General features: G+C 39.3%; 1 protein-coding gene across 5 annotated transcripts in view; it reads left to right on the forward strand.

Moving 5' to 3' along the window:
- Positions 1-15,912, forward strand: part of carmil3 (capping protein regulator and myosin 1 linker 3) — a 214,089-nt gene that overhangs the window by 97,365 nt on the left and 100,812 nt on the right. For all 5 annotated transcript variants that reach the window (XM_041804349.1, XM_041804345.1, XM_041804346.1 and 2 more), the window contains 4 exons: positions 2,592-2,686; positions 5,438-5,524; positions 12,155-12,264; positions 14,369-14,446. In XM_041804349.1, coding sequence (XP_041660283.1) covers positions 2,592-2,686; positions 5,438-5,524; positions 12,155-12,264; positions 14,369-14,446 — 370 coding nt within the window. The remainder of the gene's footprint in view (positions 1-2,591; positions 2,687-5,437; positions 5,525-12,154; positions 12,265-14,368; positions 14,447-15,912) is intronic.

Here is a 15,912-nt window from a genome sequence, read left to right on the forward strand (position 1 = left end):
CAGGTCCCCTCTTCCTCTGCTTAAACATGAGTCAGATTTTGGGTTTCACCTATCAGGACTTTTCACCTTCTATGCATGGGTGGTATCGTTAGGCAAAGCAGATCCTTTTTTAGTACTAATTGAGATAAATTGGCTGCCTCAGGGCCAGATGATTTTCTGCTGCATAATGATGAAGTTAACAAGTTTTATACTTTCCTCAGGATAAATCACTTTGAATACAAGGGCAGCTTGTATTACAGGCTCTCCACTAACACTGCAACAGAGCTGACAGTGATATTTAAAAAACCTTGAATACATTTGTTATAAGTAAGCATATTCAAACAGTACAAAATTTGACTGTTGAAGTACAGTGTGTAGCTCTAAAGACTCCCACTGAAATCCATTTTGATGTGTGTTTGAAAAGACTTAAAAGGAATTCATAGAGTACAGCACTGAAAGAAAAACATAGTCCTTAATTCAAAAGCCCTTTGTTCCAAACAATGCTTAGGAGAAGGGGGATTGTCAGCATATTGTTGTATATTTTTATGTAAATTACTTTAAATGGCCTTTTAATAATTTTTTCCACCTTGGCAGCAGAAAAATGGTAAACATAATAATAAATGCTTTGTATGTTAATTTAGCAAAATGTTTGCAACCTTGTAGGTGCCACCACTACTTTTGTGTGCACAATATTTACTCTGCTCTAGGTTTCTACCAAATCCTAAGGGAAATATTGGCTCTTCTTCCACTACTTTCTTTTTCTGACTGCCATTTAGTGCTGTTGGTTTATCAGAGCTTTTTTTTGTTGTTTTAATAAAAGCAAACCCCCAACTGCACATTTTGACTTTCAGACCCTCCAAATTGAAAGAAATAGAAGAACTGCTTATATCTAATTCCTAATTTTATGCAAGAACAAATGCATGATACCTCTGTTCAAACAAATATGATGTAAGAGAAAAACTGGCATTTTTGGCTTGGAAATGAGAGTACTAATACATGCCAGTATTAAATAAGAAACTGAACTCAAATTACAAGTCTATTTAACTTTGACTGAAGAAATTTGCAAAACAAGGAACAAGCAAATGTGATGTGTTTTAAAGAAACACCCATCATCTAGTTAATCCAACCAACCAAGCAACAATCCATCCATCTGTGCATACAGACGTCTCTCAATAAGGCTATTATCCACCTATCAATCCATCTACACATGCATCCTTCATCCATTCAAAAAAGCTATCCATCCATCCATCCATCCATCCATCCACCCATCCATCCATCCATCCACCATCATCCGTTCAAAAAAGCTATCCATCCATCCATCCCTTCATTCATCCATCATCTATCCATCCATCCATCCATCTATGCATCATCCATCCATCCATCCATCCATCCATCCATCCACCCTTTCATCCATCATTCCATCCATCAAAGAAAGCTATACATCCATCCATCCACCCGCATCATCCATCCACCAACCCATCCATCCATCTATCCATCCATCCATCCATCCATCCATCCATCCAGCATCCATCCATCCATCCCTTCATCCATCCATCATTCATACATCATCCATCCATCCAGCATCCATCCATCCATCCATCCATCCATCCATCCATCCATCCCTTCATTCATCCATCATCTATCCATCCATCCATCCATCCATCTATGCATCATCCATCCATCCATCCATCCATCCATCCATCCATCCATCCATCCATCCACCCTTTCATCCATCATTCCATCCATCAAAGAAAGCTATACATCCATCCATCCACCCGCATCATCCATCCACCAACCCATCCATCCATCCATCTATCCATCCATCCATCCATCCATCCATCCATCCATCCAGCATCCATCATCCATCCATCTCTTCATCCATCCATCATTCATACATCATCCATCCATCCAGCATCCATCCATCATCCATCATTCATCCATCCATCCATCCATCCATCCATCCATCCATCCATCCATCATCCATCCAGCATCTATCCATCCATCCATCCATCCACCTCTTCTGTTTAATCTTGTCTTTTCCGTTCTATAAAGTCAATCATGTATTTTACCTCATCAAGTCCATCTTTTTAATTCTATGTAATCCATGCATTCTGTTTCATTAAGGCCTATCTCATGTATTATCTAATCCATTCCATCTGTTTCATGTGATTTACTCTATTTCATCTTCTCTGTACTATCACAGCTCATTTTTGGATCATGGATTGAATTTTTTAATGTTTTCAAGAGATTCATCCAAAACTTTCAAGTCTCACGATACCTTTAAGATGTTTTTTGTGTTCTTTACATAAACCTTAATTCATGCTGTGCCCAAAAGAATATCTCCCATTCCCAGATCTCTCTCCACCAACCCTCATAATGATTTGAATTAGTGCTTTCAATATTAAATCAATTTTTACTGCAAAAGAAATCCACATCCTTTACATTCTGCCTTTACCCCCCAAATGAACTTCAGTGTGATTGGATTTTCTGCAAAGGGAAATATTGCATCTTGAATAGGACATTTGGTGCTCACTGCTCAGAGGTGTAATGTTGAAACTTTATTGAATTTTTACAAGTAATCCTAATTATTCTTTTTAATGTTTTGTCTCCAGGGATTTTCCACAGAAGATGGCATCTGCACTATCAGAGAACCCGGCCTCTGTGATTCACTCCCTAAACTTGGCTCATAACACACTCGACAACCAAGGTACTGCTCTGGACTCTAAACTCGCTCTGCCTCCTACAGCTGTCTCTCTCAGGGCTCCTCTGATTGTTCTATTGCTTTTACTTCACCCCGGCTTTTGTTTGCTCTCAAAGAATTCAAAATCAATCGCTGTCCTCACCAAGCTCGTGTATTCTGTTCCTCTTTGTTTTCTCTCTTCTCCTCTTTCATTTATGTTTTATGCTATACGTCTATGAGAGGTGCTGCTCTGTAGAGATCTACTTTTGTTTTCCACTTTCACCCGCACCATGCCACACAATTTAAACCGTTTTTGTTTCTCTATACTCACATGAACTTACATTTTAATCGTCTCCGCCTGGCTGTTTTATTTTAACCAATAACCATTTTTTCCAGAGTTAGACAAGTGTGAAAGCTGCAAAGGGAAGTGTACAGAGCGAGGCAGTAGCAAAATGTGTACTCCTTCCTGACACGTCACTACCATTTTCACTGTGTGCAGTGTCTGCCCTCTTCATGTGGGTTGAAGGTTGTTGTTTGGATTGATACTGAGCAGACTTCCTTTTCCCTTCCTTGATTGCTGCTTCGAAGTTGCTGCATCCTCACAGACCATTGAAATGATTCAGACAACCACAGTCAAGACTGACCTTCAGTCCTAATTGAAGCTATTAAAAAGTGTCTTTTATGCCTTTGAAAATAAGAGTTCTGTACATGCACAATGAATAAAATGTTGAAAGCTAGAGAGATGAAGTTACCAAGAAACAGGATTCCATTTTTAATGAAGCCAAGGATTTCATACTATTATTAAAGTGGCTGCAGTTAGTTAGAAGAAATTACTGGGCTGAAACGAGTTATGTAATCTAGCCTGGCATATGGTATTTAAATGGGTTTTATCACTGCATTGGGTATGTGGGAGAAGGTGAAATTGTGAAGTACATCAGTATGATGTTTTTTTTAGCTGTAGTGTCCTTATGGGTATAGCTTTGTGTATGTTTTGGAGGGGGTGTATTAAGAGAAGTTGCATTCTCTCTTAATGTTATGTGGCAAAGCTCTGTGTGGGCTCATAACTCTTAGGAGTATTTGAGTGTTGGGCTGTAAGTAGCTATTATTATCATGCTTAAAAACACAATTCTTCTCTTCTCTGTCTCTAATCTGTTATTTGTTGACCAACATTCACTAAAGATGGCACTGAACATAAAATATTCACTTACACAGGCTTAAATACACTGAAATGTTGGCAATATTTTTGATTACAGAATGTTCTCAAAGCACGCTATGCAGCAGTGGACGCTCACTGTCCAAAATGCATTCATTAAAAGTTCAGTTTCCCCTTTTACTGTATGAAATATAGTGCTTTTATTTTGAATGAACAGAAGTGAAAGTGTTGTGCTTTGTGTTGCAAAGCACCTTGCAATGGTGAGCTCAATAGTCAAGCCTTTGTGTCAAAGATCAATTTCTATATGGATATGATTAAGCATGCAGTTTGTAAATTCTGCCTCAAGGGCTTCTTCAATCAAAACATTAACTAAACACGATGAGTTGAGACATGCAGCTTAGCCCCAACCACCTCCACTTCTTACTTTTTGCTTTGCATAGATTCTTTGCAGATGATGTCATGCAGTAGCGGAGAACATCCCTTGGGGGGCAAAAGGTGATTTATACAAAAAGAAACTCTAACAAGAAGGCAATTCAAATGTGAAAATTCTTAATCCTAAAGCTACTTTTGTGTCCTGAAAATAGTGAAATATTCAAGTATAAACTCTGAGTGTCAAAGAACTTTCAGAAAAACAGCAGCAGGCAGGAATTTTTAAAAACGCCCTGTCTAATTCCTGGTTGAGCCGCTCATTTCCACAAAGTAATCCAGTTTGGTTCTGTGCAGTTTCACATCACATTCTGATCTTATCTGTTTTTTCTTTGGCTGAGGTTTGTCTCTCCAATCTCTATCCAGCTTGTGATGGGAAATCTGTTTCTTTTTAGAGAAACAGCTCAGCTGACCTGTGTATTTGGCTCCCAGTTTGGTAACAGTTTAGCTATTGAATAACGACAAAGGATGGAGAAAAGGAAACTGGCACTGAAATGGGAGCTAGTTACAGTGGCTAACATTAAAGAGCCGTTTTGTAGCACAGGCTCCTTTGCTAACGGCACATCATTACATGGTTGCTCACTCCACAAGGTTTATTCAGTCGATAGCCTTTCACTGTTTCAATTAAAAACCTGTTTGTGACAAAATGAGGATTCTTTGATATGTTAAAGGGGCTAAGCTAGTCTCTTAGCTCAATACTCTTCAAGACTCTTGTTTCCCTTCATCTGGCTAGATGCTAGGTCTCAGGACTGAGTAATATGTGGTATCGATTGCGTCTAAGCCAGGTAAAACATTTAAACTGTGGCAAAAATCACTGTTATGTAAAGTGTGGGTATCATACTCAGTGTATATGGAACTTGTCTGATGATACCTGCAGCTTACATGTCCATTTAGAGCTGTTAAGTAAAAACTTTCCTCCATTCCCATTCATTCTTTATGGCTGAAGCCCGACGGACATTCTGGATCACGTGATTTCAAACATCCTATTGAGGACGGTTAAAAAACCAGCACTGCATAAATTGTTTTTGCTAAATAATAAACATCGCTCCTGTATTCATTTACACTTTAAACAATGGCCCAACTTTTTAAGAATTGTGGTTGCAGTCACTGAGTTAATAAAACAGTTAGTTTCTTTGGCTCTAGATATGTGGTTGTATTAACAAATCTCTCTTCCCTTTCCTCTCCTCTTCTCTTTACAGGAGTTGCCAACTTGATTCAACAAGTGTGTCGCCTCAACAAGGGACTGCGCCTCCTCAATCTCTCCAAGACCTCCCTCTCATCCAAGGGTAGGGCACACAGCAGCCTCTAGTGGCTGCCATTAAACCCAAAAATATATTTTGCTAAAATGTATGTGCACATTTCAAAATTAATTTTCAAGCTGGCACTAAAACATTCAACAGAAGGGTAGATATATGTAAACTCTAGATGTAAACCCACACGGTCTCTCTGAGCATACTGCTGCCCTGCTGCCCCAAATGCAGTTTTATTTTGGCTGGCATTTACACACGTAGATAAACCGACACATGCATGCACAGTACAACCCAGCTACCAAATCATAATCAGGTCACAATCATAAGTAGTTGATCTGTTTTTTTTCCTGCATAGGAATTAGTGCAGTGTCCCAATTCCATCGCTTTTATCAGACAATAAAACGTGCAGCAGCTTCACCATCCAGCTGATAGTATTACAGCAGATTCACAATGATCATTTGGTAGATAAAAATCCTTACATTAACATCATGACCTTTACAGCATTTATGGCCATTATGGTAAATTGTATTGCATTTTTAATCTTTTGATGCATTTATGGGTAATGATGTTTGGCTGATTTAGCTGATATGATATTTCAAATCCTAAAGAGTAGAAAAAAGGTCAGAAGGCACTCTTTAAAGGGAAACTGGAGAGTTTTATTTTGGGAAAGAGTGGGGACCCCCTCGTTCATATCCTGTTTCCACATCTTGCCTTCCACCCCCATATGATACAAAAGGATAAAAAGCAAAGGTCGTACTTTAGAAAATAAAACTTGACAGCACAGAGAGTTTTTTTTTTTAATTTTTTTTACCATCAACACTTAAGCGAAACATTTTATACATTAATGGATTAAAACAAATCCTTGAGCCTGCTAAGGCTAAGAGCAATCAATTCACAAGAGTCTGTGAAATTTATGCCATCATCTATACAATTTGATACACACCAATAACACTTTAAGTCATTAGACCATTTTCATCCTGTGACCCTCAAATTTTTACACATTACTCTCATTTAGGCACAAATCTCACTCAATAGCTATGGTTTTATTATAAAATTAAACTCATTTTAAGGCTTTTTTAAACAGTAATGGATACAGTTTACCACTTAGAACAAATTTCTACTGTTATTTTTGGAAAGCATCGCACAACTCCCCTTCAGTGTGTCACAACCCTTCCGAGGGGTCCGACCCCCACTTTGTGAACCACTGAATTAGGCCACCAGAACAATAAATAAAGTAATGGTTTATTATTGTCCAAAAAAATAGTAATTTTTGTTACTTTTCAGCTGCTTTGCCAATGAAATGATTATTCTAGCTCCTTCTCAGCAAGGAGTTGCTTCCTTTTCTTTGTACAACTTTAATGAAGTATCCAGTTTTGGACACTTGATTGGGCTAACATTTGTTTTTTTGTGCTCTGCTTTTGAAAACACTTGAACAAAAATGTAATGAGTGCTGCCCCCCTTTTGCGCCTATCTAAAGCTGGGACGTCTAAACGTTTTCCACTGAGAGCCATTGGTGGGGCTGCTCTCATATACCTCACCTTTAGGATATTAATGTTAGTAAAACCAATCCAATGAAGGTTAAGACATGCTTATTGACTGTGTACGCTTTAAATGGCAAGTTAACGGCTGGCAAGGCAATTAGCCAATCATTTAAGGATCTTGGAGAGAATTCAGGGGGCCCTGATTGGTCATGGTTACCACTTGCTCTGCCCCAGGTCAGTATTCAAACATTGCCCGATGCAGCAGAAAGAGGACGTACTGACGGCCCATCTGCACATTCACACACAAAACAAGAGCAGAAGCTGCCAAACTTTCTAGAAGTGTTGTTGCTGGAGATGATGAACGTGATGTGCTTTGTAAATAGGACCTTGAAGCAGAGCAGATGGTGGAGCAAAGCAACGCCATTGGTGCTATTTGCTGCCAGAATCTGTCGGGGCTTCATAAATCAATTCATCACCACGGTTTTGTTGCAATATGAAACCAGTTTCAGTGTTGTCTCAGTTTATGAAAAAAAAGCAAACCAATAAATTCCTCTGGTCAAAATGTTGGTTTACAGAATTTACATGATACCACAGTCTAGTGCTGAAACTATGAAGTACAATGCAGTGAAGGCCAACCTTCATGTTCTAATGGGGACTATATTTCATTTTATTTTTAGCCTATCAGAAATGGATCATGGGCTGCATTTGCCACCCAGGGCATAGTTTGGAAACCCCTGATTAAGAAAATGTTTTGGCATATAGTTTTGTGGGAAGTTAGAAAAAAGGTAACACCCTGCTTTGCCACTGAAGATAGAATAAGATCTGCAGTAGGCATATTTCTTATACCCGTCTTGTAATTCTCCCTGTGAGAAGTGAGATATAAATAAGAATACCCCAAGACCCCTCAATTATTGATGACAGGATGGTTTCGATTCAGTCGTGTTTGTCTTATACAAGTCTCCTCTCTTAGTACAAAAGTCAAAACTCAACACACATAAAGAATAGTTTTGACATTTACGAGAGGTCTCTGTGTGCACGCCTTATAATCAATCCTTATCTTGTTTGCAGACAGCCTCTGTAGCCTATATTATCATATTTTTTTATTTAAGAGCGGCTCCTCTTGTTTGGAGTGAGATCAGTTTTGGCAGCATAAGACAGAGCCTGAAATTAGATGTCTCATACCAGCTTAAGAATTTGCAATCCTACAAAACAGTATATGAAATTATCTGCACTTGTAATGCTAAGATAATAAACTGTAAAAAGCAGACTAGGCATAACTGCCCTCTTGATCACATATATCTTGGCTGGAAAAGCCACCTTCACACTTAACTGCCACAGTCAATGCTGAAGGACAGCCAACTTAAGAGCTAATTATTGCTTGCTGTGAACAGTAAATTAGCATTGTCTTTTTGTTAATGCTACACAGACTAGAGTGCTCATACTTCTCTGTTTGACATTCCCTGTCAACATGTTTTCAAGCTCTGTGTCCTGAGCCCTAATATATGTCTTGATACATTAATATGCCCATTTTTAATGGTGCTTTTCCTCATTTTAACCAACTGAAATACCCAAACAATGAACCATGCTTTCTACACTGATTTTCTACAGTCAGTAAGAACAGAACATGGTCTGTTATACCAGTGCTTAGTGTTACTGTTTTGTGTGCCTTTCTATTGCTGTATAATTGCATCAGGCCTGCCCACAGAAATGGCTGGGCCCAACATCCCATTAATGAGCTGTCACCTGTTGCCATCCTGTTATATCAATCCATGTACGCTGGATCTGTGTTCATATGAGATGCACTGGTTTAACATTGGTTTTACAGTATCGACCAAGATCGGTTCCTTTGACAAACAGATAATGTGGGTGTAATGTTAGTGGAAGATGTTTATCTGTTGTAAAGTGCTGGCACACCTAATAACTGATTCAGAGAAGAGATTTATTGTTGGGCAGATTTAACCTGTTAGACAAAACTTTGATTGGTTTTGTGGTCACAAATGAGATTAAGTGTTAGCATTGAGGTGTGTTACACCAAAACTAATAAGGAAAAATTACATCAGCAACTGCCATTTAGCCACTGTCTAAATTGGCATTTTAAAGTGTACCAGCATCAGCCTTGAATTTTATAATTATTGCATCTATTAACTCTATCCCTGTGGTTAACATGCAGCTACTAGCCCTGGCTCCATTCAACTTTGGAGTGGGCTGGAACAAAGATGTTGCAGGTCTTACCATAGTTCGATACAGTGCCATTATGTCCAGATCCAATGGATCCACCTAAAACATTAATATTAAAAAAAAAAAAAATAAGGCTTGGACTATTTTAAAAAGCATTATGAAATCAACAACAATATATTAAATGTATGTCTTTTGTTGATTAATTGTTGATTATGGGTTTTAGGTGTAAAATAAAAAGTAATCATTAATTAGATGTACCGTGTCTTTGCTAAACTCCTCCATGACCACCAGCTCCCAGAAAGCTTACTCTTTCCCCTTTGGGGTCAACCTTGATTCGCAGTGTATTAAACTTTTCAAACAAAGTTTGGGAGAATTTTGGGAGACTTTATTTTCCATCCTCCTTGATGTTAAATGATCCTCTGATGGAAATCCTTTTGTAACAGGAACTCATACAAGTAAGTTTGTGGTAGAATTTAAGTATGCCATTTTGGAAGTTTGAGAACATGGACACCCAAAAATACACATAACTGCCATCATTTCTTGAATTAAAAAACAAATCCCCAGATAGATAGATAATCAGTTGTAAACCAACATAACCATATTAGGGATAAGCTAATCTAATTATTGTTCAGAATATAAAAGCTAAATTCTAGTAAGATAGTAGCAGTGAATGCCAGAATGCCACTATACTCAGTAAACTGGTATAACTGTCAACTGGGGGGGGGGGGGTTATGTATTAGTGCCAAAATGCTGTTTATTCCTTTTACCAACAACAGTTCATGGAGTAACTAAATCCCAGAGTTTTAGCTTAGTTGCAGCTACCTACTGCCCTTTAAGTCATACATCATTTGGTCTATGCTGCTTTTCAGATGTGATTATTAGCCATACTATCATAATCATGCAAGGCAGACCTACCACCAGTACCTCAGTATGAGACAATGATGTATGGTTGTGTAGAAGATCTTAAGGTTGTATGTTATTGACCTGGTTTTACGAAAAACATAGTTCATTGGGCAGGAGCACTACATTACCCATAATCTTAAAGTGTCACAGTAACGTCTCTGATTGGTTGATTCCAACTTTGCATGTGAAACTTCCATGTTCTGCCACTACTAGTGAAGTTAACAGCATTTTTCATCAAAAACTGTTTAAACAAGGAACTGAAGATTGTGTCGAAGATACGAGTTTGTATATTATTCACTTAATTTACAGAAACTATATATATGGTTTTTGTGCAATCTTGGGCAACACCACTACATTACCCACTCTCCTTGAGTTTCATAGTAATGTCTGGGATGGTCTTGATCTCACATTTTCCCGTGTGACTTTCAGGTTCTGCTGCAATTGAACAGTTTAAATGTGGGAACAAAGATATATGATCATGGAGAAGACACAAGCAAGTATATTACTGAAGAAGGAAACAGTATTTTTGCAAACAGCACTACATTACCCACAATTCTAGAGTGTTACAGCATTAACGGTTGTGGAAAAGGTGGTCAGTATCTGTTGAATCCTGTATTGACATAACCACAAAAATCACTTAGCCAGTAGAAATTGAGTTCCTGCAGATGGTTTCAGCCTGTTGAGGGCAGTCACTATGCACATTTAACATAAAATGTAGAATGGAGATATTTTGTGCTACAACGTTTGTCAGAGATCTGGACCAGAACTGATCAACAGTTCTACTAAATTGCCATAACGAAGGTCATTTGAAAAAGTGATTGTAGGTTTAGTTAATGTTGAAGTCAAACCAGAGCTATCTAAATCTGGTCTGGGTTTAGATCACGGCTTTTTGCCCTCCCAGGACAATATGTCTCAGAAGGTTTCGACTATAAAAGAAGCTGAGAAACCGAATGTTGTGAGAACCCTGTGATAGTATAAATCATGAATGGAAAAGCGTACTAGCTGCGACTTAAAAGACAGTGAGTTGACACAGGGATTCAGGGAGAATGCAGTGATGGGACTGACCTTGATGGTGAGTGTTGATATGACTTTGCAGAGGCTGAGCTTTTTTTTGTTGAATATTTATAGACCCCTCCCCTCCCCCTCTTCTAGTCTGTTTCTAAAATACCTACACATATGTCCACACAGGCTGTACAGACACACATTTGGAGCTCACACACACATCTGTGGTTTAAGATGTGATCAGACATGCTAATAAGCAGATTTATCACACATGCTCTCACACACTTGACAGCCTCTCACAGGTCAGATGGCTTTTAAAAGTTTCCACTCTCAGCAGAAACAAGCAGCTGATAGATGGATAGATGGATGGAGGAGGGATTAGACGCCCTGTCCCCTCTTCCCCTCATTTCCCTGCTAATCGCTACAAATTAGGGATGAAGAGCTTAGTGCCGTCAGAGCGGAGGTTGATGTCTTCTTCTGCTTATGCTCCCTGATGGTATAGAACAGGAGAAATACATGTCCCATTACTGCTCGCTATAATTTACGATATACCATAAGAGTAAACAACTCAGAGTTACAGTGCTTTAAGACTTTTATTTGTTTCTGCTCAGTTTGTCTCCCTGTTGTTCTTGTATCTATATTTAATCCTCAGCTTTCAGTTCCATGCTGTGCTTTGCCTCAGCGTTGCAGGGTGAGGATTTTAATGAGGGTTTCCTTCGGGCCTTTGGGTGTAATTGTGTAGTGATCTGATTTGAGAGAATGACTTTCTTTTGTTCCGGCTTTCAGGACACACGTAGATACTGGGATAAGGGGACAGAAAGGTGGCTGAATTTTATACATAGGCCTGCCACATGAGCGTAATAATCTTTGCTCAATTATTTTTGCCACCAGGCCTTCACAAACCATTACATTATGTAGTTTTCTTATCATTAGTCACTAATATGTCATGTCCTGAGCATTAAATTGCCCCGTTGAGGAACAAAAAAGATGATTATAAGCAGATTAAATGACAGAAGGTTGCATATGACTTGTTTATCCTGATCCCTTCTTTTGTATTCCTTCCCTTCTGTCCCATCTCCTCTCCTATTTTATCTTGTATTAGGTGTCGTTTCGCTGTCCCAGGCGTTGTGTTCAAGTGATGACTACTCCAACTCCCTGCTGCATCTTGATCTGAGCAAAAACCCTGGGGTTCTGTCTGGAGAGGATGCCACAGTGAGAAACACGCAGACTCACACATAAACGGGATTTATAAAGTTGTCAGCTAGGGATGAACTTCTAATATTTCACAATAATTTAGGGTGAGATAACACATTAAAGCAACAATATGTCACTTTGCTGCATTGAAATAATAATGCCAAAGCTGATTTGATTGTATAACAAATTCCAATTGTGAGAATGGTGCCTTTCCCATTACCACAGAGTGCCTAGTTGCCTGCTTTTAGAACTATGTAACTCATGGTTCCTTAGCATCTGCTGCATCCATCTTTAAAACATCAACCCAAGATATGCATCAGGATTGCATACAATTAAGAAAATCCATCTATTCCAGAAACATTTTTCAATCAGTGGGTTGTATATGCAAGCAGACATAAGTTAACTATCTGGTCATATTTCTACACTTTGCCAATCTTTGGCTTTACACAACATCTTTGTCTATGACTCAGAGGCGTAACAGTACAGTGTGTGTTTTAAAGGTCACATATTATACCCATTTAAGACAATTTTATAATGGTCTCAGAGGTCCCCAAAATATGCCTGTGAAGTTTATTGCTGAAAAAAAAACACTCCAGTATAGGATTTTTGCATGTCTAAAAACCCCTCTGTTTCAGCCCTGCTCAGAAACAGCTGTTTCTGTGACTGTGGCTTTAAATGTTAATGAGCTGTCTGATTCTGCCCCTCTCAGGAAATGGATGTGGCTTAATTGATGTGGCTCTCCTGATCAGGAAAGCAGAACTTTCTTCCAAGCAGGGAGGGCCAACTGAACCTGGGGGCGGAGCTAACTCCCCACATGACATCATGAGGGGAAAATCTGAGAATGGCTTTTTCAGCACACATTTTCTGAAAGGTGGAAAAGGGGGGGGGGTTCTGATTCTTGGGGGGATTGTGGGCAGGCCAGTGGCACATATTTTTGTTAGAACAGCCTGAAAAAGTGCATTTTGCATAATATGTGACCTTTAATGCAGTTGCACTCAGACTTTCAGAGGCCACCAAAGCGCATGATACTGCATGTCTACATATTGTTGCTTTAACTCTAAGTCAAGTTTGCTGATTTCTCATCAATTTAACAAAAATTCCAGACAACTTTTAGTTGGAAAACAGACAGCTGGTTTATAACTTCCTACAGAACTACTCTATGAAATGAAAACAGATTGCTACAGGGCAATATTTTTGTAAGAAGAAAATCCATTTTTGTCTTACTGCCAGAGCATATTTACTGCTTAAGCGGGGGGTTTGCAAGTGACAGTATATTTAAATCCAGCCACAAGCTCTGGTATGAATCCAAATGTGAACTTTATATTGAGATGAAGACTCCACTCCAGGATATCAACATTTCTGTAATACCATGTGCGGCTCTGGCTTTATTCCTTGCTTAGCTTGTTTTATTGCTAGAAAACAGATTTTTTCTCAAGCAGGTTTTCTCAGTCAAATTGTATAATGGGTTTCAGACAAAGTTTCTTTGTATATTCTACGTTTATTCTAACACAAGCCTTACAGGGCTTACTGCAGAGAAGTCTCTCCACAGCATGGTACCATCACCATCCGGCTTCACACTGGGGAGCTTCCTCATGTTTATGATGATACGATGGGAAAAAAAATGTCTGAATTTAGCTCCATCAAAGCTCAAATCCCTCTCCAGCACACTTCAGTTTCTTCCACTTGCCTTCTGGCAGACTTTAGACAAGATGTTTTTATGATAGCTTCTTTCTTTTTTCACTTCTCTACCATAAAGATCTGACAGGTAAAGCACCTGTCATGCATCAGAAACTTGACCTGTGAGCTTACCTGTGATTTTTGTTACCATGGTATTCTGAAAACACCCTCACAAAAACATGGCTCTCCCGTACATCCAATAATACTAAGACCAATTAGAAAAACTTAGAAAAACTACAAACAGATACTCTTTATTAATCTCATTTCAAAAGCAGTAGACTTGTGGACACATTACAAGTCTTTTTTCCCCTTTTGTGAATTATGTGGATTACTTTGTTGAATAAATGTTTCTAACTGAGACTTTGTAGAGAAATATATTTTTCTGTATATACACTAAAAGCATGTATATCATCTCTAAAACCCCCTCCTTGTTCTCTCCGTGCAGAACCTTTACTTGTTCCTGGCTCAGCCCAACTGCCTGGTCCATCTGGATCTGTCTGGGACAGACTGCACCGTGGACTCGGTTTGTACTCACCATCTTTGTTACAGTCACTATCCTCCCATCGCTGTCTGATCTCATCTCGAGGATGGGATTCAGGCCAAGAAACAGAAAGGGGAAGGCGTCCTGAATACGAATCGCTTGACTCACAAACACAGTGTTGGCTTAGTTGACTCACAGTCTTTCTTCTCTGTGCATAATGCTTTGAGTGATGTTAAAAGCTCTTAGAAGGAACTACAATACAAATGTATATCCTCTTATGAATTATACAAATGATACATGGGATGAATAGCATACAGGCTTTGTTTCATGCATTTATTCACATCCTTGTCACTACAGAGAGCTGACTTTGTGTTGTTAACTGTGTCTAAATTTAGCATAAATGCCTGTGTGACAAAATGCTGTCTTGCCGCATTAGCAGAAACGCTAACAGCTGAGAGGATGACAGGGCCGTCTCTCTTAGAGTTCACTGCCTGCACTCGAATGTGTCTGCCCCTGCTGGTTAATGCTGAGATGGCAGTTCTTCCTGGTTCACTGCGAGTATAGAGGGCTCAGAGGAAAAATGTTGAACGTTTCAACTTTACTTAGGATGATTATAAAGTCATTTATCCATTTGGAAGATGTAGCGGTTTAAGAAGAGTGCTGGCTGTATCGGAGCACACGTAATATAGTCAATGTCCACTTCTGCTCCTTTGTCAGTGCTGTACTGCTGCTGACAGGATGGTGTGCAGGAGGGACGTGCAAGCTTGGATAGAAGAGACATTAATACCCATTTTCATTTTTCTGACTGCTGCTTGAAGGTCAGACTGAGGCACTCCAAGCTCTACTCCTTCTCACTGACACTTTAGCTGGGAGTTGCTTGTTGTTGTGAGTGCCCATATGACAAATCGAGTGTATTTTCTAGTCTGCACCTCTTGGACCAAGACTTGATTCAATACCGCGTCTGATTGAATGCTGTGTTTTTCCAAGGTGTGAACTTTAACTTGAGGCGTTAAATGTAGTTCCTTCACTTTTTATTTTTTTAATTTTTTTCTTGCCAGTCACACAATCTGCAACTAGAAAAGCACTCAGAGAGCGCAGACCTCCACCATTAGCCCTTTCTCCCAATAGTGAAGAATTCTCTAAAAAATTCCCCAATCCGTCCCCATGTGCCCCCCACCATGGAATTCGCCAATTACTCCCCATGGAAACACGGTGAGGCAAAACATTGGCTTCACTACGTGTGGACTGTCATGACAGAAGTATTGCCTGCCAGTGCCAACAAATGCACTGACAGTCTCACCCATGGTCTCACAGGACGACTGGAAGTCATGGCAGAGGGTGAATATTCCTCTATTCCTCCCAGCATTGTGAGTATTCTCGCTACAATTCTCTGTCTTTCTCTCTGTAACGCTCCGACTCGTCTCCTCGACCGGCCGTGCATCTTTCAAAGTCTATAAACTCCAAAACTTTGAACAGAAACACACCCAAAACTGCTGCTGGGATTGAAG

The sequence above is a fragment of the Cheilinus undulatus genome, linkage group 13 (assembly GCF_018320785.1).
Source record: "Cheilinus undulatus linkage group 13, ASM1832078v1, whole genome shotgun sequence".
Taxonomy (NCBI): domain Eukaryota; kingdom Metazoa; phylum Chordata; class Actinopteri; order Labriformes; family Labridae; genus Cheilinus; species Cheilinus undulatus.